This window comes from Dicentrarchus labrax, unplaced genomic scaffold (assembly GCF_905237075.1).
Source record: "Dicentrarchus labrax unplaced genomic scaffold, dlabrax2021, whole genome shotgun sequence".
NCBI classification, from domain to species: domain Eukaryota; kingdom Metazoa; phylum Chordata; class Actinopteri; family Moronidae; genus Dicentrarchus; species Dicentrarchus labrax.
Window position 1 is genome coordinate 23411697 of NW_026136706.1, and position 27824 is coordinate 23439520.

Consider the following 27824-nt stretch of genomic DNA (forward strand, 5'->3'; position numbering starts at 1 on the left):
CTTACATTGGGTTTTGGAAGAATAGATGGGAAAGTGATAGGAACCAAAACTTGTCCGTGGTAGATCTGATGCCTCATTTCAGTCTCCTGTTTCATTAAGTCCTTAAAATTGTGAGATTATCGACATTTGTAACACAAAACCTCTAAACTGATTTGATTTGGTTATTTGCTCATCTATAGATTTACTTTTTTTTAATTTTTTTGTAAGAAAATTGAATTCTTTATTTTCTAAGACTAAAAGCCCCTTTTTCACATAAACCAGTGAATGTTACTGAAATCGTTGTAGCTTAAACTTTCAGAATAATGTCTGGCAGCAGTTGAGATAGCCTATGAAAAGCAAACATTTTCACATATATCCTATGAAAAGTTCTATTTTTAGCAACATCACGACAATTTCTATATTTAAAGAAAGGTCATTATGTTCTGTATGTAAAAGAAACTGGTCAATTGTACTTAGCTTTCTGGTCTGAACTTGTTAAATATCTATTAATAACGCTTATAAAAGTTTGTTTTTGGCAGTTATTTAATGCTAAATTATTTTGAGTGATTAGGGGAGGGTTCTGCTGATATGTGTTGACACGCAAAGGGAGGTGAACAGAGAGCAGCTAGGTGCAATCCAAACAGACTCTTCCTCCTCTTTGATTGTGGTATTCGTGCTTTCCTCCCATGGAGGTGGGACATAGCTGTTGAGTCATTTGCTGAGCTGCATGGTTGAGACGCCACACTGCATGTGAGGGTCAGAGGTGAGGTTTCCTCTGTTAGGTCTGCTGTGGTGTGTAAACTCTCTTATCTTTCCACCGTCTGTTGGTGCCTCCGTGTCGCATTCTACGAGGTGAGTCAATATAGTCTGCTCACTTTTGCATACGAATGAAGTTGGTTTTCTTTTTGATTTCTTACTTTTATAATATAAATTCTGCCACTGAAGGCAATTACGACCATGTTTTCCAGTTGAGCTATCTACCTGCTTACCTTGTTAGAAATATGAGGGCAACTTAAGCTTCAAGGAACATGCGCATTCAGGGTTGAATGTTTACCGCTTTAGAGAAGTGTCTTGTAAAAAAAACCACAAAGGAGACACACTTCCTTTCACACTATATAAAGAGGCACCTGCTGTATCCAATAAAGATAACCAATTGTATATGTATAGTCATACTGAAGCTCCTTTTCTCCTCTAAACCAACAGAAATGAGGCATGCCATTGAATTAGAAAGTGAATAATTTAGGTGCATTTTGAACAGTTGTTAGGTGTTGGTCCCAATTCTTCAAGTGCCTCCTAGATTCCAGCAAGTTATGTCATGACATTTTCTTTCTGCTTGTGTTTTGACTGCAAAAGCTTTGCAGATGTTCTAATAGTGTTAGAGCACTCTATCAATGTAGTTTTGGTCAAGGCACCTGGCAGGTGGTTAGTCCCTTAATGCACCAAGAAAGAATAGAACTGAAATGAAAAGTTAGTTGTGTGTGTCCCACATACCTGTGGGTTTGATAGCTGATGATTACATTTTTAACTGAGGTCAGGTTACCTAGACAAGTATTAGACCGACCTTTTTACTGTAAATTGTGCATTTCCTGTCCTTCACTTGTCATACATTACTTGCTACATTGCAGTTTGTTAAAAGGGTTTAATTGGTTTGACGGGTCAGAAAACCTCACATTCATTTTTCAGCCTTCACAACCTTAAATCATTGCTGATACCGTTTACAGCCTACTGAGTTGGAAATCCCATTGGTACATTACAGTTTGTTGTTATTGCATGCTGCCGCATGCACTGTTTCCATCAAATTTACTTACTATACTTTACTATATTGCCCTCAGTGTGAAAACACCTTGTGCATATTCTCATGCCCTGCTGTATGAGGGGTAACTCCCATCTTCCATTGTTTTACCTTTCTTAGAGTGAAATGAGTCATATAGTTTGATAACCTCCCACAGGCTAAATGGCTTCATCTCCATCACTCCTAATTCAAAGATTGCACTGATCACACTAACTGCCATTTGAAGGACACTTCCAACATTATATCTGGGGTTCCTCATTTAGGGGCAGTCATTTATATTAAAATATTCCCACATTATTTTGTCCCTAATCAGTCCAGCAGAGTAGTATTTACTGCTGTATCTCAAAATGTCTGGTGCTTGCTGATAGTGCATCTTTAATTTGAAAGATATTTTCTCAGACATGGTTAAAAATAAACTTAAGAGGCGGAACATGAGAATCAGATGTGGACTGCTCCTCTTATGACCAGCATGTTTCTTTTTAGCAAAGACAAGAATTATAACTTGACTAAGTCCTAACAGGGTTAAGGTGTATTGACATAATAACACTGTGATGCAAAATAATGTATAATTTACAGATATGGATCAACATAAAGGGGAACTGTTTATTCATAGCAAGTCCTTGTTTGCAAATTATGAGCTATGTGCTCTTAGGTATATACAGAATCTTCACTCGCTCTGACTGGCACACGGGATGTGTCAGTCAGCTGTACAAGTTGCTGCAAGTTGAAAAGATTTCAGATGCAATCTTTACAATGCAGACTGCAATGAGGATGCATGATCTGGTTTCAATTCTCAATTCATCATCATATGGGATCAGATCCTCTTCCCCTTCAAAAACATGTTTTTTGCTTTGCTTAGCATTCTAGACACATGGGGATATTACACAAAACTAACATGGGCCCTGTTTCCCGAAAGCATCTGAAGGCTAAATCTGTGTTTCCACTGCAAGAACTTTCTCCAGGGACTACGAAACTTTGGATTAACTTGGATTCCTAAATTAAATTTAGGGAACATCATTGTATACTTGCAGGATTTTATTTCAAATCTGCAGCTGCAAACCTTTTTTTTTCTTCGACACGTCAACATAGAGTTACAGAAAAAAAGCATATGACAACATAATTTTTGTATAGTTGAGTGCAAAAATGCCATGCAAAAACAGTCGCATTTTTATACGGCAGTTGACTAATTTGCACAACCTTTGTAGGTCTTAAGACCACAATGGAAACGTGGACAATAACGGGCTGAAGGGACATTTTAGTTCCTTGAAACATAGTTCCTTAGACTAAAAAGTCCTGGTATTTAAGGGGTGTAGTTTAAGATGATCTTTTAACTTGTCATCTCAGTGCTAAAGAGTACATCCACACTATATTTTAAAACTCTTTTAAGTAGTTTTGAGAGATTGGCCAAACTTTGTTGCGTTGAAATCAGATCCAAAACTAAATTCAAGTTGGGGTCGAGACCAAATTCAATGTCAGACCGAGCAAACTGAATCCTAGTGAAGAACCAATAAATGGGTTAAAATATTACCTAGAATTATTCTAAGCATGAACAGAGCTGTAGATCTATGTGGATGAGCTTTACACTACTCTTCAACGTTCAGTTTGGACTGATCAATCAGTAGGTTTTGGGCTTAGTTATTCAAAAACAGCAGCAGCCCCAATATCATGTATGTATTAATTTTTTTAAAATATTGCTTTTGGGGCTTTTCCCCTTTATTGGATAGGAGATCTGAAGATAGACAGGAAGGGGGGTTGAGAGAGGCGAGGAAATGCAGCAAAGGACCAAAGCTCGGATTCAAACTCGGTACATGGGGCGCCAGCTCTACCAGGTGAGCTAACCGAGCGCCCCAATATCAAATGTAATCTTTAGGTTTTGGACTGTTGATTGGAAAAAAATAATAATAATCAAGCAATTTGAAGATGTCATCTTGGTTCTAATAACTTGCAAAAAACAAAAATATGTGTATATCAATAAAATTATTAATAACAAATAATGTTGATCCCAAGAGATGACATGTTTTTCATGAATTGAATCGACAAAATCTCTTGAATGATTTGTATTGCAGGGGAGCCAAGCCTGGTCCGTGTGGGGGTGTTTATTTTCATGTCGAGGGTTTAGAGTTGCTCCACTCTTGCATGTCATGTTGTACAGTGTGAACTGTTAAGAAGAACAGCAGGTGAAAGTAAATTCTTTCGCTGTTGCCTCACGTTTGTCTTTTCAGTGAATCATGACTGGAATCTGCATGTTTTCTGACTCATATCAGGGATGTAGCTCTGTGGGCTGCATTTGACCACAGTTTGATTTCGACCAAATCACTGCTATTGTTTCTTCCCACTTCACTGGGATTTTTTTCCAGTTTAACCTTTATTGTGAGGTGTTTTCTAGTACATATCGTACATTGTTGTAGCATGACTCTGCTTTGTATTCACACTGTTTTCATACCCAAACTAGGTTAAAGGTTATACTAGGCATTGTTATCAATCTACAGTGACAATAAAAGCTACAGTAAAATATCCTTATTTCTTTCATTGTCAACATAACATGGGGTAGACAATAAAAACACGTTTATCAAGCAGTTAGCTGTTCTGTTGATGTTCATGTTGTCACAACCTTGGACCTGTGATCCGTCTTCAGTCTGTGTTGCAACCTCTGTCCCACAAACAGATGGACAAAGTTCGCTTGATTGAGCGGACACATAAGCCAACACACCCAGCTACCAATTAACTAAATGCAAACAGAAAGAAAAGGACACTTGTTCCTCTCTGTCATTTTGTCATAGTGAAACACATTACACAAATGTGTTCAGTTAGTGAGGCCCATCCATTTCCCAACAGTTTCTGTAATGCAAGCACTTTCCGCAACACCGCCTTAGATGTCTGTTTACAACATGTCACTTTGTCAGATGTTCTAAACTGTGCCAAACTATCATTTAAACCTTAAATGCTGGCCGTACCAATTATAAAATGACAGATTACATTGATAATTAAGTGATGCATGGCAATAATAATTTATTGATTCAATTCCCGCAACCGTCCCAAAATTTATTTTATATAGTTCCTGCTCAATTTATTTCCCAGAGGCCCTTAAGTTAGAGATTCCTCACAGTCTGACACAGTGGATCAAAATAGCCTGCGTCCCATTCAAGAGGCTGGATCCTCCAAAGACCACATTTCTAGGCCAAATAAATCAAATATGCTTACAATACCCATGAAACTGGATCAGCATTGCTATGGAGAAGAAGCCAGTCAGAGTGCTAGCACATTGAAAATGCTTCATCTTTGAATATACCACCATAATTCTGGAATTCAGTAGGCTTGTACCTTAAATTTTTTATCAAATAATACATTTTGTAACAAATTTGCTGTACAAATTGCAGGTCCATCCAAGCTTTAGAACGGCTCTAGCTGTGAGTCATGTAACATTGTCTATGGGAAAAATGTATGTGACTTCTACTTCCACAATTAAGAAGTTCCTTGAAAGTCCTTGAAACCCATATACCAAAAAGTTGAACCCTTCCTCTGAGGTTACACAACTTTATGGGCCTGGTCCTTCAGAGGATCTAGCCCCTGAACTTGGGAAACAGTTAGCTTGGATTAGAAACAGATAGAGGATGCCCTTGGGTCCTGGATGTGATGGCCTTGTTTTCCTACAGTAACAGAACTGAACTTTAAAAACAAAAAACATGATACCTAAACTGCTCTCCATACACAACTTCAAGTAGAAATGCCAGTGTTGATACCCTTAAGGTTAAAATAGCACATGTGGATATAAAAAGGCATTATATCAACACTACAATCTTGTCAGGGTAACCTCCATTAACAGTTTCCTGCCAGGATGCCATATTTCCTTTAGCTGTTGTGTGCCGTTGGCTGCAGTGTAGGTTACCAGTAATATATGGGGGGTAATTTAGATAAGTTGATCTAGATCTAAATAAGTTGCTATAAAGTGAAATAATAAAGATGACAAGTTGCTTGTAGCCACAAGTGATGTAGATTCATTTTAGTGTGGAAATGTGGTAGTGAATAAATTAAAAGGTAAAAACGTGTTATGTGTCATCCAAAAGTAAAAAACAAAAGGGGGAAAAAACAAAACACTTTTCCACAACTAAATCACTGCTCAACTGATCACACAGCCAAACGCCAACACCTCTAGGTCTCCGCTCATGAAGGAAATCGCCTGTCAGACATTTCTCTCCTCCATGTGACTCAGTCAGTTCCGTTCACCCCTGCCTCGACCCATGATTTACTCCCAATTCTGTTTGTACCACGGCCTGCTGAACCGGTTGAGCTCTCCCACGCTCCTCTCTGCCTGGGCTTGTCCCAGAGTAAAACCATGCTGCCTACACATTGCTTAGACTGTGGATGCCTTAACAACGTCCATATGCATATATATATATATATATAAAAAATTAAAATATATAATAAATAATAAAAAATACTACAATAAAAATAATAGGGCCCAGATTATATTATATTTTTGATAACATGACACAGGCCGGACTGTTGGTCGTTAAAAATAACTAATTTGAAATCAATCAACGAATCAATCAAATTAATCAATCAATCAATCAATCAATCAATCAATCAATCACCTTAGCCTCTAAGAAAGTATGACATTGTAGACTAATTGTAACCATGTTAGTCAGCTGGAGTCACAAGATCCTAAAACCACGAGAGAATCCATCTTCCTCAAGCTATGTGCTTGTTTCCAAACCACAGAGGTTAAGACAAATCAACATCCTATCAGGAACTCCAGGCAGTTACAGTAGGAGCTACACGAGTGGTTTAATGCTGGGTGTGTGTGTGTGTGTGTGTGTTTGTGAGTGAGACAACATGCGTTACAAATGACTCGAAAACAACAATAGCAGCTTCTGAGGAGGTTAGCGTAAATGCTGCTAGCATTATGGTGCGTTCTATTTGTCCACCCGACTCGATCTGCGAGTCGGTTTCCTGAGTTACGAACCGGAAGTTGCAAATACAACGCCCCCGAGGTCGTATATACGACTCGTCAAGTCGTCTGAACTCAGAGGACCCCGAGTTCAGTTACCAAGATGGCTACTCTGAGCATCACACCTAGTAAAATAATTTTCTACTATTTTAAGCACTTTTGTCTTTGTTGTAACCAAATGAAGAAGTCGTACACATAGCACTGTATACTGTTACCTCTAGGCATGTCGCTACAGTCTTATTATGTGTTAAATACCGCCTAATTAGTTATTTTGTAGCTTGTGCAGCTGAAATTGGCTAGAGACGCTCCATGTTGCTATGACAACAATGCCGAGTCTTGAGCAGAAAGCAGAGCAGTAGCCTAACGTTAACGTTAATCAAAACGCGATATTCAGATATCAAACTGTGAAATATGATTGTGTAATATGTAATGAACATGTGAAATCCGTGGTGGGGGCACCGTAAACCAGATAATCACTATACTAAAGCAACTTTTCTGGAGGTGTCCATCTTTTCTCCGACTCGTCGTGTTGTGTGCCAAACAGAACGCAAAAACCTGCGGTTATTCGTTTTCCAACATGGATGTGACGTCACTCTCGAGCTGCAAGTTGCGATTACAAGACAAAACGAACGCCCCATTAATCATATGAGGTTTTTCAAGATTGGGAAGATGTTTTCGCTCTTCTCTTGTGGCTTTGTGATACTGTATGGATTGTTAATTGGTTCAAGTTTGCCTGTGAAAGATGATAGGCGGATAGTTCATCCAATGAATTGCCAAGTATTTTGAGTAGATTTTTAAAGTAAAATTATTGAGAGAATAATCTAGGATTGGCCCCTCATAGTCGACTTAATCAGTCTTAGTCGACCCACTTTTCAAAAAACCAAAAAACCAACACCTTCAAAATTCTCTGAGCTATTTGTGACACCAGAAAACACAAGTATACACATCAGCAGTATTAAAGTTTGATTTCCCCACGTGGGTGCTACACAGTTACCTGTCAGTCTGTTTGTTTGTAAAAAGCCAGTGTGAACACAAACCAGAACAGAACTAAGAGGCAACAATGAATCTTTTTTTTCTTTGGTCTAGACCAAATGAACCAAACAACATGTGTGAAAGGGCCCTACGATTGCAACTTTTAGGGCGCAGTCAGTCAAATCTGACTTCTGACAGTGAAGACACTGATCCAAAGGTTGTGTGCAAAAGCTGGTGGGTGAGACAAACCACAGTTTGTCTTAGCGCTCTACTGACAATGCAGACCAAGAGTTTGACTGATAAGGGCCAATATCATTATCTTCAATTCAAAGCTTTCCTAAAAATGCAGACATCCTACAAAGCAATACCACTCTAAATAAAAATTGCTTTATTCGCCAAATGTAAAGGGGAGAGTGGGGTAAGTTGAGCCACCCCTTGTTGCTAGTAAATGGTAAAAAACATCATGTGACCAAATATTTAGGAGGAGGAAGGCATCATTTCATGGAGTCTGTGAATGTAAGAACCACATGGGTAAAGTGGTTAGATATTTATTTCCAAAAAAAAATGTTTCACTCTTGAAAGTGAATTTAGTCTATCATATCATCTACGGCTCAACTTACCCCGCTCCTATGCTCAACTTACCCCACACACAGGGACATGGACATGCTATATTATCAAAACAGTTATGTTTACACTCATTCTGTTTGTTTGAAGGGATGCACAACATCCTGAAATATATGCAGATATATTAGTTAGCGACAAAACTATGATTGCCTTGATGTAGTGATCCTAAATATGAAAAATGGCTCATCTTACCCCACTCTCCCCTACAGGAATTTAACTTGGTGGTAAAGCGCAGTGAAACAAAAAAAACTTTAAGTTAAGTTAAAAGTTAAATACACAAATTATATACAGGTATAAGTAATAAATATACTGCTTTCAGCTTCATAAGCACATATGGAACAGTCACTCAGAGCTACCTCAGGTGAATCGCTGATGTTTGTTACAGAATTGTGAATAATATACATGTGGTGAAAGCTGTGGTTCTGAATGTACCCAGCCAATACAGGTATTTCAGTTAATTTTGTGTATCACTGTCTTTAAACCTGGCCAAATTCATGATAACCAATTCACAAATGTTCAGGGTCCCCCCCTGGCTTATTCACTAACTTATCAAACTCTTCCAGACTAATACAGTAGCTGATAAAAGACTAACTTTGCCCCGATACCATTTTTGCAATCCTTTTTTTCTCAACACACACACACACACACACACACACACACACACACACACACACACACACACACACACCTCACACACACATCTCTTTTCTTTGTTTTCATAGATTTTTGAGTGTATGAAAATCACATGTATTGTTTCTTGTTAGTGTGCCTGGAAAGCACACTACTATTATTCCCTGTGCTTATTATTATTCTTCCGTACGTATTTCGGTCGACTACTCCTCCCGCAGTTTTGGTCGCACATACACAAAAAAAGGTATCAAAACATTAGTAGGACATTAGTAGGACATTAGTGCTATGACTTTTCTAAGCTTTTCACCAAACAGTTCATTAGAAGGTATTAATATGCTGGTGCTAGCTAATTAATTAATATGCTTGTGCTTGCTAGAAAGGACAAGGTACATGTATACTGTAATGTGACAGACAGAAATTGTTGTTTTTTATTATTACTCTTTTTAATCTTTTAAAAAAATTTGTTTGGGGGGAATGCTTTTGTGCGCCACCCCCCCCCTCCCCTTCCCCCCTCCTCTTCTCTTTTCTTTCCTTCTTCCCCTTCTTAATTTTTTTTTTTTTTCTCTATTAACCCGGAGTTTTCCTTTTGAAAAAAAAAATGGTGTTTCTCGCTCTTTTTTTTTTTTTTTTTGGTCCCCCCCGGGGGAGTAAGAGAGGGGGAGAGCCCCCGGGGCTGCTGGGCCCCCCCTGGTTGCCACGACAACCAAAGCCGCAACACACAACACACCAATAGCTAGCTACAGAGGCTGATTAATATAGTACGCTTAATAAAAAAAATTAAAGTATGAATATTGTGCTAGCAAAAGATAACTACTAATGGCTAGCTAGAGAGGACAAAGGATTACTATGCTAATTAAACGTCACAAAAGACACTGAAATTCTTAATTAGCCATCTATTTCAACTTGTTACACATGACACAAGTAATACAGATTCAGTAATGTAATGAAACATCAAGTTAGATTTGTTTTGTGAGGAAGAAGACACTCAGACTGTAGTAACTCCACTATTGCTTTCGGGCTGAGGGTGGTGTTTCAAAATAAAAGTCTACAACGTCACAACGTTCATTGTATGTTAACAGGTAGAGGGGTCTGGTGGACAATTTTCTAAAAGTTTCAACAATCTACACTGCTTATGACTGCACATTAAGAATAGTTTTCTTTCTTAATTATATTTTACTCATTAATATAACTATTGTTATCAGTGTTATTGATACCATTACGTATTATTGTTATTATTATTATTATTATTATTATTATTATTATTACTACTACTACTACTACTACTACATACTTATTCCCATCATTGTGGTTATTACTTATTTAGTTACTTTAGCAATTTTAATTAAACCATGACCCTTCCTGCATAATCCCAGGACAATAATATGCCAAGCTCCATTTAAGAAATACCATATATTAACAATTATTTGCGTTTACATAAAAGCACATAACTGTAGAAACAAGAAAAAAAAACTCAACCTATCTCAACAGTCTCCTTGTCAATTCGGCATCAATATAACACATAAATACCAACTTTTTGGCCGACTTTGTCGCATCAATTCGTTACCAGCCTTTGAGTGGGAGAAGATCGTGGGAATAGATGGAAAAACATGATTCATTATTAAAATGTGGTGGTTGGTGGAACGTTAATAAACACAGGTAAGAATGCTTATTAACCGTGTATTATGTGTGTGTCATGGTGAGTGAAGTACAGAGGAGAGAGGATACGATAAACAGAAAATATAGTAAAATATAGATGACCCCGTCTGCTCTCTGCCCTCTCAACTCTGTCCTTCTTACTTGATCTGTCACATACCTAAGCAATGGTTAACAAGAGGTCTCATATACTGTAAACTACTCAGCAGTGTCAATAATGTATGGGCCAGAGTCACAGGCCAGAGCCAGGCACACTCAAAATTTCTTTAGGAATTTTCTAGTTTTGATTGCAGCTGCTAAATAATTAGTGGAGCTTCATGCTGCTGCTTCTGCTGGTTTTCTCTTTCTATCTGGGTCAGTTCAGGGTTGCACATTTTGTCTAACTATCCTCAGGCCTATTTGGGTCAGTCACCTACCTCCCCTTTTCTAAAGTAATTTCTGTATGTAATGGGCCAAGTAAGTTTTCCACAAGTTTTGGATTGGGAAAAGTACTGGCCAGCCAAATGCGGAGATGAGGATAAGTTCAGTTCTGTTTAACTGAGTCAGTCCACACCCACGTACATCTGTGCCTGCTTACAACTTTACTCATGTATTTTAATTACAGTCCATACAGGTGACTAGACATAAAGTATTGCTTAAGTTGGTTAATACTTTCTGGTAATGGTGTTCAAACAACCAAAAGTGACCAGTTGGTGATTCTAGTAAGTTTTGAGAATGTAGTTTTTTCTTGAAAGCTCACCATGACATGTTAGCTTTGTTCTATTGGAGGAGTTTATGTTCCTTTTACCTTTTCTTTATAAGGTTATTCAATTATTTTGTCAAGATTTGTCCAGCATACTGTCTGGGACTGGGACAGCCACTTTTAAACTTTCCTTTAGGGCTGCTCGATTATGGAAAAAATCATAATCACGATTATTTGGGTCAAAATTGAAATCACAATTATTCAAACGATTATTTTTTTAAACTTCAGAAACATACTGCATTTATTGGACATTTGTCAAAAACACTTTGCAAGGAAGTCCTCAGTTACACTTTCCTTTCCCCATAAACATTTGTAAGTCTCCGGTTACCTGTTCAAACGAAAACAACGTGACAGGAGAGGACGGCACCTAGTGTGGCGACCACCGGCGCAAGTATAAATATTTACGGCGCTCCCGTGACTTCACATTGTCGTGCGACAGGTCGCACTGCATTTGTAATAGCAAAGATCAAAGGATACCCTTACCATAAGGGCATGCACGTTGGCATAAGTGTTACCCTAACCCTTACTTCAGCAATAACTGGGTTAATGTGATGTGATCTGGAGTCACCCATTAAAAACAGTGAATGTAACTGGACAGAGGACCAAGAGTAACTAGAGCCCGACCAATATGGGATTTTTGAGACCGATACTGTTTTTAGAGGAGAAAAATTCACTGATTACTACATTTTTGAGCTCTAACAAAAATAGACCTTTTCTTTGTGGATCCATATGACGATGTAAAGGTATTTAGAAGGCTGCTTTCTTAAACAAATAACTTTGATAAAGAATATTCACATTAATACTATTTAACATGTCAGTTTATCACTGTCAACTAATAAGCACTGTTAAAAGCTGCTTCTTCTCTCTTACTCTGTGCTGCATGTACATCACAGCGTACTCTCCTGGATAAACTTTGCAGTGACCCCCAATGTATTACAAAGCATTTTTTGCATTATATACCGGGGGAAAAAAGTTTTAATATCGGCACATATCAGACAACATATTCGCTGATACCGTTACCCTATGTTGGCCTATTGCAGACATATCAGTCAGGTTAAGACTAACTGAAAATACAAAAATCACAGAAACACCTACACAGAATATAAAGAGGAACGGGAACCGATACCACTCACCATAGGTGAAAAATACCCAAAGCTACCATAGTTCATACATCCATACTATCTAGCACTACTGGAAATGTAATCACAGTATAGTCTAAATATAACCTTCTGTTTTCACTATGCCAGCGGTCCTTAAAACTTTATCTGGCCTGCTCCCATTCAAAAGCCAAAAAACTAAATGCTACACCACCCCACAATTTTAAGTAGTAACTAATAAAAAAGGATCAAAATAATTTTTTTGTGAAATAAAAGGTCAGTATCAGCAAACTCTTGTTTGTTTTACCTACATAAACCACATTCCCTCAGCTTAGTTTCACTGCATATTTTCCCCCTGCACGCCATCTGCAGTGGCTCTCTGCCACACAGTTTGAGAACCACTACAATACGGTGTCACAGATTTTGTACTAGAGTCATGCCAAAAACTTGACTGACTCAAACCAGCACACTAACTGCAGTAATTGCACCAGACACCAGTGTTCATTCACAATACCAAGTACATACACTTGTGATTATCAGTGCTCAGGAATGCTGGGCATCCTTCCAGTTCCAAAGCATTACGCAGCACTTTGTCAGAGGTTTACACACAAATGACTGCTGATATACCACAACGATCGTCATCTATGTTTGAGGGAGAGAGGCAGAGAGAGGGTTGGAAAAAGGAGAAGCAAGACGCACAGAGAGGAAGACAGACATACTTTTGAAAAATGAGGTAGAATAAAGTTTGGCTTAAAAGGGGAAAGAAAACTATTTTTGCTGATTATTGCTGTGTTTTACAGCCTTTTGTGAGCTGTCCGTGTCACTAGATAAAAGTGTTCCAGTAAGCTGTCAGCTGTTTGTCATGATTTTATGATTTCAGGCTGCTGTTGTTGCATTTTCACCCTCTCATGTTAATTTCATTTCTAACTGTTTTTTTTATGTGTGTGTTTTTCAGCCATGGACCTGAGTTTAACACTGGGGAGCCTTATGGTTTTCCTCGGGCTGCATGGGATTCATACAGGATTTGTACAGGGTGAGCTGAGTCACGCAGATTTCTCTACATAAACACTAGCTCTCCGGCTATTCAAACAAATCTGCAAATATAAAATGTTAGATGTTTTTGTAAGTATTCCTTTTCATATGTTTTTGCCGAGTTTAACTCTCATCATTGGTCTCCAGTCTGTACACAAGCATTTGTCGCCCTCTTGTTGCCACTGTTGGAACTCCAGCATTGTTTATAGTTCAGTCAGTCCTCGGTGTCTGTGACAGTCTCACACTGATTTCCGACTAGTCTTGGAAAAAAGCCTGCCAGGCTACTATTGTAGTCACACCGGAACTTCTTTGGTTGAGCTCAATTAAGTAAAAAAGTCAGTGAAGCAGGCTTTTGACCAGGAGGAACGTTGCTGGCTCTAATCCTGGACAGTCAAAAACAAAAACAAAAAACATGATTCTTGACCGGATGCAACATATATAGTGGTTATAGTGCTAAAGTGGCTCACCTGGGATTAGAACCTGACCAACTAACAAAGTTTAACTCTTTGTGGTGCAGTAAAATGGCTCAGAAAGGTTTTGTAGCTTAAATACTACAGTGTTAAGCTTTATTGGTTGAGAACAGACTTGCTCTTGCTCTGGACAAAGAGAATCTGAGTAATTCTAGTTTAATAAAGTATCACTCAGAAAGGCCCTGACGTCCTCAACAGCTCAGTGACCATTAATGGCACATAGTGGTCACAGTGGGCAGCTCAAGATGTAAATGTGAAGCAGACAGGATACATGTTCAGTAACAAGATAGCAATAGAAAATAGACAGCTTCCTGTTTCTGTGAGACATATCAAGGAATTTTTACCTATTCAGATTTAACCTTGGCATCACTACTAAAACCTATGCACCATACATTATATATGGTGATGATGCACCAATGAAATCTTCATTGCAGCTTCTGTTTACTAATAGTGGTAGGATGGGAAGCCAAACTAATTTTAGCTTCAGCTTGCATGGAATTGGAAGCATCCATCTCAGTGAGATAGAGCAGCATGGAAAAATACTTGGTCAGGCCTGATGTACTCTGGGGCAGCTCTAAATCCCCAAGCTGCTTGTTGAACGCTGGAAAAGAACGTCCAACAATAGGGAAAGGCAAGGCAAACATGTCTGTGTAGCACCTTTCAAAATCAAGGCAATTTAAAGTGCTTAACATATGACAGAAAGACAGAAAAGATATAAAAGAAACATTTGCTGACTTATATTTACAGTATTGTGATGACTGTTTTTTCAAAGTAAAAATACACATGAGAACAAATGTAAGTATTGAGTATGAGTAAAGACCTCTTTCCTCTACAGTCACTTTAAAGTTAGGTTTAAAGCACATTGAGTTTTCTTGTAATGATATTTGCTACATAAATAGAATTGCCGAGCCTAGCCCACCAAACAATAACTTGTTGCTGAAAACACCACAGATTTGACACTGACAGGTTTGCTCAGAGCTCCATCAGTGTTGAATGGTGGAATGAATGACTTATCAATTCTCCACTGATGTGTGTGTTACAGACAGGTGTACCGACTACAAGCTCCAGTTCGAGAGGGTTTACTCCGTTCCTGGGGATATGGCTATGCTGAATAGCACACTGGTGTCTCCAGAGGTCTTCAATTTCACAGCTATCCCTTACAACATCACCTGGTACGACTCAAAGACAGGCCAAGAAATGAGCAACCAGACTGGTCGAATCCTGGTGCGCGGGGAGACTCTGTGGTTTCTTAACGCAACGCTGAACGACACTGGGGAATATGTCAGCATAGTGAGGTACAATAGCATCAGTAGTTGAAAGTTGACAGTTGCATTGAGTTGAGTTTCACAATGCCGTAGGTACTTAACATTTTTCCTCTGTTTCAAACACAAAAGTCCTAAAACTGAGAAGCTCTAGATTCAGCTGCTGTACACTGATGATGAAAAAAGGTAATTTTCTACTTAATTTTCAACAGAACTCCTACTCAGTGCTACAAGCAGGCAACCAGGATGGTGGTGAATCAGACAGTTGCTGGAGAGTGTGGAAGGCCGGTGAAAGCTCGTCAAACACTTACAAAGGGAGTCACTGACAAACTGTCCTGCCCTCTGAAAGACTTCATGAATACACTGGATAGCTACAACATCACATCCTCCATCAAGTGGTACAGAGTAAGTGATAAGAATGACTTGTCACTGTCATGAAATATTCCTTAACCTATTGACTTTACTCCAGATGCTCTAGAGTAGTTTTGCTGGGTCAGATCTCAGTGAGGTTTAAACAGGGTTTGCGCCAAAACACTGTCCAGTACACCATACACTGGATTCTAGAAGGCAATTTGGTAGGTTCTTAAATTAGGCAAAAGGCTTCACTATATCCAGTAGGTACAAGATACAATATCTGTGCAAATTAAAAGTTATTTTACTATGAAAAAGTTGATATAAATTTAAGTTACCTTAATAAAAATGTTATTAAGTTTATTAAGCAGTACAGCATATTTAGATTTTGGTGTCTAGGCTCCGACCTCATCACTCCCCGCAGATATGTTTAGATAGAGATATTGGGGAGTGATGCGCAAATACCTTAACCCCCAGAGCCTACAGGTGGATGCTGGGGTGGTGGTGGGGCTTACAGAGCAGCAGCAGCAGAAGCAATACGGATGCAGGGCAAACACGGCATTGACAGAGCAGAGGGAGACCTGGGAAAATTGTACAAATAGGCTGCCAGATTGGAGGGGAGCGCTTGGTTAGTGATTATGGAATGAGGCATGTCATGTGTGTAATCAGCGCAGCTCGAGTTGACCTGCCAGAACTAGCTCGCAGGCTTCGCTCCATTCTTGGTGAATTTCACAAATCTTTCTTAACCCTAAGTCCCAACTTGTCAGATACAGTGGCCCTCCATTTTAAAATATTTGACCAACATCGGTGACAAAGTTGGTGGTCTGTGATTACTGCCATAAAGCATAATGCACTTGTACTGACCCAAAAAGTTACATAGTGCAAAAACAGGCGCAGAGTGGGAATGACAGAGGGACTATTTGCTTGATTAAAACTCAGTGTAACATCAAAATGATAATAAAGCTGTTACTTTAAGGTAGAAAAGTAACATAATGTTATGTTAAAGTTTAACTTTCTGTAGGTGTCTTTTCTTTGTCTGCTCGGTATGGTGGTGAGTTGTTTGAATTTGGGTACTTCCCAGACACAATTCTGCTCACCTGGCTACTCCTATGTGGCTTGTTTACCATCATAAATATAGTATTTGTTTTATAAAAAGCTTGACTTTTTATGTTTCCTTTTCTCATCTAGGGTTGTGTTCCCATAGTGGATGAGACAGGCAAGTATTCCTACATGGACCGGAATAAACTGAAGATTGACGGGGTGCAAGATCAAAACAACAGCTCCTATACCTGCACCCTGACTTTCACCCTCGGTGGCATCACGGGATCCGTGTCAGAGACCATTGAAGCATGGGTCACAGGTTAGAGCAAATATAAGTACTTGAGTGTGCGAGGTAGGGACATTAGGCTGTTTGTCCACGACATAGTTCTGTCACCCATCGGTCAGCTGCTCAGCCATCATGCTCCTTCAGAATTCCCCTGTCCCAGTGGATCAATGCCCAAAAGAAGTGGCCAGATTGCTGATCCAGCATTAGGCTAAGTGTGTCTGTAAACAACCAACCTGTTAACATCCAACTGTATGATCTGGGCTGAGATGTAGTTGGAGACATGCTAGCTTACTGCTGCTGCTATGTTGAGGTTAGTTGTTAGCAACTGTCAAGCTAACTTTAGCTATCCATCAGTAGTGAAGTTCACAAGAAACATTTAGCATATTATCTATCACAGTGAAAATGAATCCAACGTATGGATTATGTGTCTTAAATCACACAGTGAAAGCTGTTCTTATTGGTGTGGCTATTTCTAGATTCACTGTAGTTTCTCATGTTAACATATGTCAAAGTGCTATTCTTGCTTTTCTTTCAAATGGGGCGGGACCTTGGCGCTAGGGGCATGATGACATGTTGCCAGTCTGATTTATATATACAATATATGTCTGTGTTACTGTATCTTAAGTTGCCTGTCTTTCAGAGGAGTACGATTTGGTTCCACAAGTGCATGAACCCGCCAATGAAATAATCAAGGCAGCGATCGGTGAGTCCTTATCTAAAACATATTCTGAAAAATATTATGTTTTGCAGTTTAAATTCTATTAAATTTAAAGTCTATCATTGAAACTAACTCAGGCACACACCAGTCAAGTTTCAGTTAATTTAAGTGGCACCACTTTGTTTTGGTATATATGAGACATAGTTACATTAATTATAACTTGTGTTATTGTTTGTGTGTGTGTTTAGGATCCAATTTCACCAAGCGGTGCCTCGTGTTTGTGCCGTGTGTTGGGAGGATGCCCTTCGTGGATATGATTTGGTTGGTCAAAGGCGATTTCATCTTCACTACCAATCCTTCTGATCGTGTCTACACATCAGAAGAACGGTCAGCACCCTTACCTTTCCTCTTGTTTTGATTTGTCTACTGCTGTAAGAGTTTGAAAGTTTGTATGAGCTCACAGGTTTCTTGGGATATATACAGAATTATAACCCCCGAATATAAAGCATTAAGAATTGGGAACTCCTGCAGCATCTCATTTTGTTGCATTACCTTTCTTCTTCTCATCTATCTATCCTCACCAGAGTGTGGAGTCAGGAGGTTGCTCCTAAAGGTGTGTGGATGGAGCGACTGCTGATGATTTCTGAGCTGAGGGAGGAGGATTTCAACATCAACTACACTTGTCGAGCTTACAGTGCCAGGGGCCTTCCAGAAGGATATTTTACTTTACTGCCAGCAGGTAAAAACACCTGCGAAAGCCTGCTAAATGAAAACTCCTGTTAGAAACATGACCAGTAGAGGGTGTAGGTTTACGCTTTTACTCCGCACTCAATAAAGACGCTTGCAGTAGATAAGTGTGCAGAAAATATGGCCACAATCAAAAGTGCAGGTCTTTTCCTTGTCCATTCAAAATCATTATAAAAGGAAAGCAATGAAAAACATTTTTATATATTCACAAATGCTCTGAAATATCTCCCTGTATTATCACAATCTAAGCCATACAATACAATTTTAGTCGTACTTTCATGCCATTGTGCCATGTGTTTGGGGAGTCAGATGGTATGGGCTGATTTTTGTGTCAGTAGAAACTGAATCTGAATTGCTCAACTTGAATAATTGCATTAAAAAACTGAATTTGAATTGATTCATTTGAATTTGTATTGTTAAACTTGAATAACTGTATTGAAAAACTGAATCTGAATTGCATAATTTGAATTTGAATGTATTAGTTTGAAACTGAATTTGAGCCTCACTAAAAATTCAACTTTTTATGTACTTTCAAATTCAGCTCTCTAAATTCAAATTCAGCTCTCTAAATTCAAATGTTGTAATCTCAACTCAATTTCAAACCACTAGATTACACTTTTTAAGGTCACAGACGGGTCAAGGTGTTCAGTAAGAGCAATCGAGTGCAGATGCACAGAGCTCCTTTTTGGCTAAGCTGCATGTTTATTTTGACCATTTCCTGGACCTGTAGACATTGGCTAGAGAAAAACATGCTTAAAGGAGACATATTATTCCCCCTTTCAGGTTCATAATTGTATTTTTTTTATTTTGGTTGTGTGTGTGAACCACTTTGTGTCGGACTGTTTTCACAACCTCGGTCAGTACAACACTGGACTGGCTGAAAGACTGTTCCTGAAAGAGGGACTGTACCAACTGTCTGTGGAGAGACAGCAGAGGAAGAAACTGGAAGTATTTGTAAGAATTTATGCTTTTTTTCATTGTTTGTGTAATGCTAGCACATTAACCGTTGTTAGCGACAGGAGCCTCAGTGATGCTAACGTAGTTATTGTTTGTTAAATGTTTGTTAAATGTTTGCAAGATGAACATGAAACCTATAAGGTGAAGTTAATGTATTAAGCCAGCTGGTGCAGATGTCTCCATATTCTCCCCTGCTGATATTTTTATAGAGATTCACACAAAGTTTATACCGAGAATCACCAAGTGTGTGTGTGTGTGTGTGTGTGCTGCTGTATGTAAATGTACCAGAGGTAAAGATAGAGCTACCGTGAGAGAGAAATAGTCAAACTGTGATCAAGCCTCCTTAGAAGCTAACGTTAATAAAATACAGGGAGTGAGTTATGATGATTATTGTTCATGATGCTTCATGTGTAACTTTATACTGACGTGCTGACGTTATCTCAGTTAGCGTTAGCTTTGTTGTTCTGCTTAGTTCAGGTGTGTGTGTGTGTGTGTGTTACTGCTATATTAATTATATATATATATATAAACCTCTATCACATAATGTTAGTGTTTATACCTTAACTATGAGAACCAACACTGTGTTTTATGCTTGTCTTTACAGGTACAGCAGTGACCTACAGTCTACACAGCCCAGTGAAGTTAAACATATAATATATTACATAATATTAACATTAGTCAAGCAGCTGTTTTTAGTGAAGAAATACCCAGTGAATGTACCAAAGTAATCAGAGTAATAGTATGATGATTACTGTAACCTCCCATCTGTTATATTCTTTATACACATTAGTTTACTGAGACCATGGAAACAGAAACCTGGATACTTTATCCTGTACAACATGTCAACATAACTGAAGGAATCACTCATCTAATAAAGTAACTTGTACCATACTGTACTGTATCCATATTTCATAGTCTGATATTTTAACTTGAGAGTATTATTACCAAAGTTAACCTTCAAATATTTGTAAAAGCTGCAATTATGTTTTACGTTTTATTTGATATATTATGATGTAATTTATCTTCCAACATAATAAAGTTTGAATGTGAGACAGTAATGTATTGTGTTGCTTACAGTCATTAATACAGGTTTAAATTCCACATTTTCATATTGATAGATGTTACATGAACCAGGTTTTCAACTCTTGTACATCCAGGAAATCTTCATAAAACCTCAGTGAAATAACATGTTATTTATATAAAACCACACTTATTACTGAATTTAAAAATGACCAAAAGTCTTCTTAAAAGTAAAACACTTTATGTTTCATTCATATTCCAGTTACACATGTTGTAAGTAACAAAGCTATAACTTTTATGTAAACTGTGCAGATCATGGTCTGCATCAAGGTATAGGGTTTCTAGTATACTGAAGTGTGAGCTGGTAATGAAGCTCTGCAGTCAGTGTTCATCTTCATCAGTCTTCCTTTGGATACACAGACTGTCCTGAAGCTGCAGCTGTCTCTGTCCTCTGATGGGTCCAGGAACACCTGAGCTTCATCAGGTCACCTGTAAGACATGGAAGATTCAGTGTTACTTGTAAAGCAGCATATAATATACAGTGTAATATAATCCAAGTACAACAGTTCATTGTGGCTCAAAGTAGTCCTAAATTATAAACTAAAATAATAAAGCAGTGTCTCTGGTGGTGCTCCAGTGAGTTTGACTATTTCTCTCTCACAGTAGCTCTATTGTTAACTCCGGTGCACGTAGATCAAGTTAATTTATACACCGTAACACACACACACACACACACACACACACACACACACACACACCTGAACTAAGCAGAACAACAAAGCGCTAGCTGAGATAACGTCAGCACGTCAGTATAAAGTTACACATGAAGCATCATGAACAATAATCATCATAACTCACTCCCTGTATTTTATTAACGTTAGCTTCTAAGGAGGCTTGATCACAGTTTGACTATTTCTCTCTCACGGTAGCTCTATCTTTACCTCCAGTACATTTACATACAGCAGCACACACACACACACACACACACACACACACACACACACTGGTGATTCACGGTATAAACTTTGTGTGAATCTCTATAAAAATATCAGCAGGGGAGAATATGGAGACATCTGCACCAGCTGGCTTAATAAATTAACTTCACCTTATAAGTTTCATGTTCATCATTTAACAAACATTTAACAAACAATAACTACGTTAGCATCACTGAGGGTCCTGTCGGTAATACATTCAAATTCAAATTATGCTATTCAGATTCAGTTTTTCAATACAGTTATTCAAGTTTAACAAAACAAATTCAAATTATGCAATTCAAATTCAGTTTTCTGATGCAATTATTCAAGTTGAGCAATTCAGATTCAGTTTCTACTGACACAAAAATCAGCCCATACAGATGGCTCTGCCAGCGAAGGGCACTATTGCAAGAATCACAAAAGTCTGAATAACACAGGACACACTAAAATTGTATGTTCACCTCTACAGATCCCAACATCCTACTTCCCATTGGATTGGTGCTTTGTGGTGTGAAGGTTCTCTTTATCAGCAGTTTCATCATCTACTACCTTTTTAAGGTTGACATTGTGCTGTGGTTCAGGAGAGCGTTCCCTGTCCTCTATACAAATAAAGGTAATAATTTGCAGCAGGTATGTAATTAGTAATGAGCTCATTATTATATGCAGTGTATAATGTAACCATAATGTGTCAGCCCACAAGTACAAAAAGTACTTTTACACTAAACCCACAATGCTACAAGATGGGAAAAACCAACACTGTTTTGACCTTACAACACACACACACACACACGTACAGTACCCATACATATATCACAACACTGAACCTTAGGCTCTATCTCATACCTGACCGCATGTGTCAACAATGAGAGCAAGCAAAGGAAATGAACTAACAAGAGCTGCCTGCAGTAATTCTGATGAAATGCCATCCACTGATTATGCAACTAAATAACCTTTTAACATTTAGGACTGCATTTTAACATTTTGCCTGAAGCCCAGTGGTATCAAGTCTTCACAATCTGATTTTAAAGGTTATGCTTTAAAAATAATAATAATAATAAAAGAGTAAACCCTGAACCCTTTAACATTATTAATCTTCAAATATCTTGCACATGGAGTCCCAAGAAGCATGATAATTTTACCCAGTCGTACATTAAATATTTGTGTCTGTGCTTGCAACATGATTGTAAGAATAAATAACAAAATATAAAAAACATAATAAACAATGTGTGCAGACTTAACTGACACAATTCTTCCAAGCACTTCTGTTATTTGATACACCTGAGATTGAATGGTATTTCCTCACCTGGGAAAAAGAACCACCCTTAAAAATACACATTAATGAACTCTTCTTAAATTTCCTTTCAGATTTGGATGGGAAGCTTTATGATGCCTATGTGGCCTACCCACTGCCCTGTGCTGCTGGATACAGCAAGGATGTGGAGGCCTTTTCCATTCAAACACTGCCTCAAGTGTTGGAGCAGTCCTGCAGCTACAAACTATTCATACCAGGACGTGACTGCCTGCCCGGCCAGTGTAAGTTGCCTATGTTAGAATATTATTTGACTCAGATATGATGGTGGCGTGTCTTCAATTAAAACATATTATTTATTTTGATCCCGTCGCTCTGCTCTGAAAAAAATAATGCTATTTGAAAAACACCTTTAAAGCTTCAAAGTTGATCTGGAGAGCCGTTTCTTAGTTTGTCACTACTAGTATTATATTGTCAATCATGAACCAGTAAATTACTGGTTCTTTACAACAGAACTTAACATATATACTGTAGCAGTGGTAGACTGAAGGCAAGATTGGTTTTGGCTGAATGCCAGTGGCATATTTTGACTTACTTGACTGTCCAGGCTGCTATCCAAGTTACTAAATAACTTGTTTAGTGATTTATGAGTAAGACACGAATCTGGTAAACCACGGCTTTTATCAGAAAACCAAAATCAACCCATTTTAATCCAAAATCAATGGTTCTAAACCTTTTGGCTTGTGACTCCTCAAAACAAAGCAGTGTCTACTTGTGACCACCAGTTTTGGTTTTGTATAATTTAGCTTATTAAAACACCTGAAAGATTATTGGCAAGTCTGATTTGTTTTGAGTAGCACAAAGATGTTTCTCTGCTCTATTGTATATAACCCCCTTAGATCTACCATGCAACACCTGGGGGGGGACCTACAGGTCAGGAACCACTGGTCTATTCGTATTAGTATTATTATGGTTTGTGCACTAACAGGGGTGGCTGTAGCTCAGAGGCAGAGCGGGTCGCTCCTTAACTGGAAGGTTGTGGGTTTGATCCCAGGCTCCTGGTGCCACACGTCGAAGTATCCTTGAGCAAGATACTGAACCCCAAATTGCTCCCGATGCTGGCATCGGTGTGTGAGGGTGTATGAATGTTAGCAAAACATTTTCTCATCGAATCTACACGATTCACGTAGGTCACCTGTTTTGGTTTCAAAACGGTGAATTTCGCCAAAAGGTGAGTGATTTTCATGTATGAATGCCCCCCCTGGAGGGGGGGGGGGCAGACCTACAGGTCAAGAACCCCTGGTCTATTAGTATTAGTATTATTATGGTTTGTGCACTAACATACCCTTTACTGTATGTGTTACTACACTGGGGGTCATCACTTATTAAACTCATGTTTTATTAACAACACTCGCTGTGTCTCCATTTCCACCCTGCAGCCATAGTGGATTCTGTGGAAGAGAACATACAAGCCAGTCGCCGCCTCCTTCTGATCTACACCGCCTCCTCTTTCACCAGCAAAAGACACACAAGCAGCACCAGCAGCAACAACAACAACATCATCTCCAAGAACAGCAATAGCAGCGAAAATACCGAAAGCATGATGAATAACACGATTTTTGATGGTAGTGAACAAGTCTATGAAGACACAAGGCAGCAGTTGGAGTGTGTGGCAGCAATGCACAGAGCGCTGCTGGAGGGATCTCTCAAGGTGAGAAAACAGACTTGTTAATGCATATGCTTGACAGCAAATTCTTAATTATTTTACCATTGATAATGTGAAAAGGATGTGATGCAAACCAAAACAAAGCAAACCATTTTCTTGGTTTTACAGCACATTTACTTTATAGTTTCATCTCACAGTTCTCATCAATCCCAGAAATTGTTCTCAGAATACAAGCTCTGACAAACTCACTGTACACGACCCACTAAGCACCAAACAGCAGGCAGACTAAGTGAAAGACTAGATGGTGAAGGAAGTGGAACAGCGAGCTGTCATTCTTTTGCTGCAGAAAAATATCACAGGAGATAACGCAATCAATCATCGGACTTACTGGGAAATACTTTCACAACAAACCCGGTAGACTCCACCTTCCTCAAAGGGGAAGGTTCAACCGGTAACACACGAGTGCAGTTAGGCTGTGGGTGGGCTAACGAGAGGTGGAGGAAGGATCTGAATTATATATTTACTATTGATCTTTAATAAAGCAAATATATTGGTAGAATACTTGATTTACAATAATCAGGTTATCAAATTAATGCAAATGTTTGTCTTCTTGATATATAAATATGAACAAAGCATGTCCTGTTTTTTTTAGGGGGGTTTTATTTTTTACCACTAGTGGAGTTTTTTAATTTTGGATATGTGCCTCCACAGAGTCTGACTCACCTTATATTGAACTAAATGTTGATTCAATATGTATGTCACATTGAAATAATAACAAATGTAGCCTACTGAATCTGAGACACCATTTTTCATGAGCTACCTGATGCAAAGACTGGTTCACAAATATGAACTTTCTAAGCTTAATTTATTGATATGACATGAGTGAAACATCGACTGGGCAAATGCCAGACATCTCTTTCTGTTGGAGTTATGGGAAGTACAAAAATCACTTTTTACTCTGAAAGGACTTTCGACTGAGTACAGACACAGACTTGCACTTTATTCAAACAACAGTGTACTAGTTACCAGCATACTCTTGTTAATTTACGACAGCTGATATGATCTGCAGACATCGTCCATTTCTCATTTTTGACCAGCTACAGAAGCAGTCAGTGCCTGCTACAAATAAGAAGTCGCTCACTGATATGTACATGACTGCCTCGGGACTAGTCCTGATTCTGAACAATGTCTTTAAAAGTTGCATCTAGTTGTTATATTTCATACGAGAACAAACATTTAGTTTAGTAGGTCGCTGTCACAAAAAGACACCCTGATTCTTATTTGAGCGCTGTTTTACAGGTGGTTCTGGTTGAGTTGGAAGAGATCACCCCGGCTCAGCTGGCTCTCTTCCCAGAGTCAGTGCGTCACCTGAGGACGAAGCAGGGCGCTGTGTGTTGGTGGAAGTACCAGAGGCCGACGCAAAGGTGGAGGACATGTTTGAGGAGAAGAGAACACGAGGAGAAAGATGGACAGGACACAGACTTTTCGCCATCCCTCTCTCCTTCCTTCAGGTTTTGGAAGGAGATAAGGTATCATATGCCAGTGAGGGGCAAGAGAGTGGTACACCCTGAGAGGACTGCCCTGCTGAACTTATGATGGGGGTTATCCTATATAAGTGTCAACTGTTGGACCAGAGAGTAGCTGGTTTCCAATACAAATGTGTCTGGTAGTAATCACAGACAATTCATAAATACTGTGTGGTCACCAGAATCTGTGAAAGTTGAGTCAAGGCACGTACTACAAATGTCATCTCAGCAGGTACATTTTTCCTTTAGCTTCCAAAATGTGTAACTGCTCAAGTAGCACATTTCATGCCGTAACAATACGGCATGTGCCGAAGGCAGAGTAACTGGTCAAGAAAGGGTGGAAGATTCTTTGCTTGAAGACTCAACAGCAATACCTCGCGCCCGATATGCAGATCATCACAGTGTCTGGGATATCCGGAGATTGCCGGCATCAATACATGAGCTGTTGACATACCCTGGCAGGTGGCGACTGAAGAATAAAGTAGACAAAGGAATGATGAAACCAAATGAAAATGTGTTTAATGTACATATGTATGATGAAAAGTGTAAATATGTAAAATAAAACAAAATGTCTACAGTATCATGAGAAGTCAAGCAGCAAACATTTGAACTGTATCTCAAATGTACTGCCATTTCTTTAATGTTATTTAAAAGCAAAAGCTGAGGGAAGAAAACGATTATTAGAAATGTATTTATTTTTATTAAATGCTATTTATAAAAGGCACATACACCCTGCAACAAGGCAGAAAAAGCTGCTAGGCTTAAATGAGGACAAACTGTGCATTTTTCATCAAAATTATTATTATTTTCATTTCAATTCCCTGCACAACTTTTTGTTTTTTGTTTCCCTTAGCATTTTGTTCTTAGCAGTATGCAAAAGCCACCGAATTAGCAAAGGAAACTCAATTAATTTCCTGATGAAATAAAAAGGAAATTATTAAAACATAGGAGACTAGCACCGTGGTACAACCACCAAACCCGCCAGTTAAAGCAAATAGCTAGGAAATCTGAAAGGAAATGGCGCTCTTCCAAACTATCAGAATATCGCTCAATTTGGCAAGATAATCTTAAAATTTATAGAAAGGCCCTCCGTAATGCCAGAGGAGCCTATTACTCAGCACTAATAGAAGAAAATAAGAATAACCCTAGGTTCCTCTTCAGCACTGTAGCCAGGCTGACAGAGAGTCACAACTCTATTGAGCCACATATCCCCATAACCTTAAGTAGCAATGACTTCATGAGCTTCTTTTATAATAAAATTATTACTATTAGAGAGAAAATTATCACCAACTGCCATCAACAGTTATCAGTGGCTCTCCAAGTTCAGGGACTTTTACAAATGTAAACTCAGATATATATTTAGACTGTTTTTCTGCTATCGATCTTCATCAGTTAACTTCAATGATTTCTTCATCGAAGCCATCAACCTGTCTATTAGACCCGATCCCAACTAGGCTGCTTAAAGAAGTTGTTCCCTTAATTGGCACTTCTTTATCAGGATATGTACCACAGTCCTTTAAATTAGCTGTAATTAAACCCCTTCTTAAAAAGCCCACTCTTGACCCAGGGGTTTTAGCCAACTATAGACCAATCTCTAACCTCCCCTTCCTCTCTAAGATTCTGGAGAAAGTAGTCGCCAAAGAGTTGTGTGACTTTCTACATAACAATAGTTTATTTGAGGACTTTCAGTCAGGATTTAGAGTTCATCATAGCACAGAGACAGCTCTGGTTAAAGTTAATAATGACCTTCTGATTGCTTCTGATAATGGACTTGTACATGTTAATGATGAATCTTCAATAAATACTACAGTTATTCATAGAGTTCCACAAGGTTCTGTACTTGGACCAATACTATTTACTTTATATATGCTCCCTTTAGGCAACATTATTAGGAATCACTCCATTAACTTTCACTGTTATGCAGATGATACATAGTTATATCTATCGATCAAGCCCAATGAAATTAATCAATTATCTAAATTACAAACATGTCTTAAGGACATAAAATCCTGGATGAGCAGCAATTTTCTGATGTTAAACTCAGAAAAAAATTAAATTCTTGTTCTTGGCCCTAAAAAACTTAGAGACTCACTGTCTAAAGATATAGTTACTCTAGATGGCATTACCTTGGCCTCTAGCACCACTGTC

The 27824-nt window shown here is 38.6% G+C and overlaps 3 protein-coding genes across 8 annotated transcripts in view; all 3 read left to right on the forward strand.

The window, feature by feature from the left end:
- LOC127366082 (interleukin-1 receptor type 2) overlaps window positions 1-27824 on the forward strand; it is a 50585-nt gene that overhangs the window by 10735 nt on the left and 12026 nt on the right. The window lies entirely within an intron of this gene.
- Window positions 1-27824, forward strand: part of LOC127366077 (interleukin-1 receptor type 1) — a 72662-nt gene that overhangs the window by 1653 nt on the left and 43185 nt on the right. Inside the window, exon 1 of one of the 5 annotated variants that reach the window (XM_051404797.1) lies at window positions 634-742. The exons of 2 other annotated variants lie outside the window; for them this stretch is intronic. The gene's annotated coding sequence lies outside the window, so the exon portion shown is untranslated. Of the gene's footprint in view, window positions 1-633; window positions 743-13149; window positions 13171-27824 lie in introns of those variants that run through there. 2 more of the 5 variants (XM_051404802.1, XM_051404803.1) reach the window with 2 other exon arrangements.
- LOC127366079 (interleukin-1 receptor type 1-like) lies at window positions 688-26256 on the forward strand. Its single transcript, XM_051404804.1, has 12 exons — window positions 688-831; window positions 13393-13470; window positions 14982-15234; window positions 15414-15606; window positions 16741-16912; window positions 17520-17582; window positions 17786-17924; window positions 18122-18276; window positions 21705-21848; window positions 22601-22768; window positions 23924-24195; window positions 25450-26256. Exons 2-12 carry the CDS (start codon window positions 13395-13397, stop codon window positions 25744-25746), a joined length of 1932 nt encoding a protein of 643 aa, XP_051260764.1. The 5' UTR covers window positions 688-831; window positions 13393-13394; the 3' UTR covers window positions 25747-26256.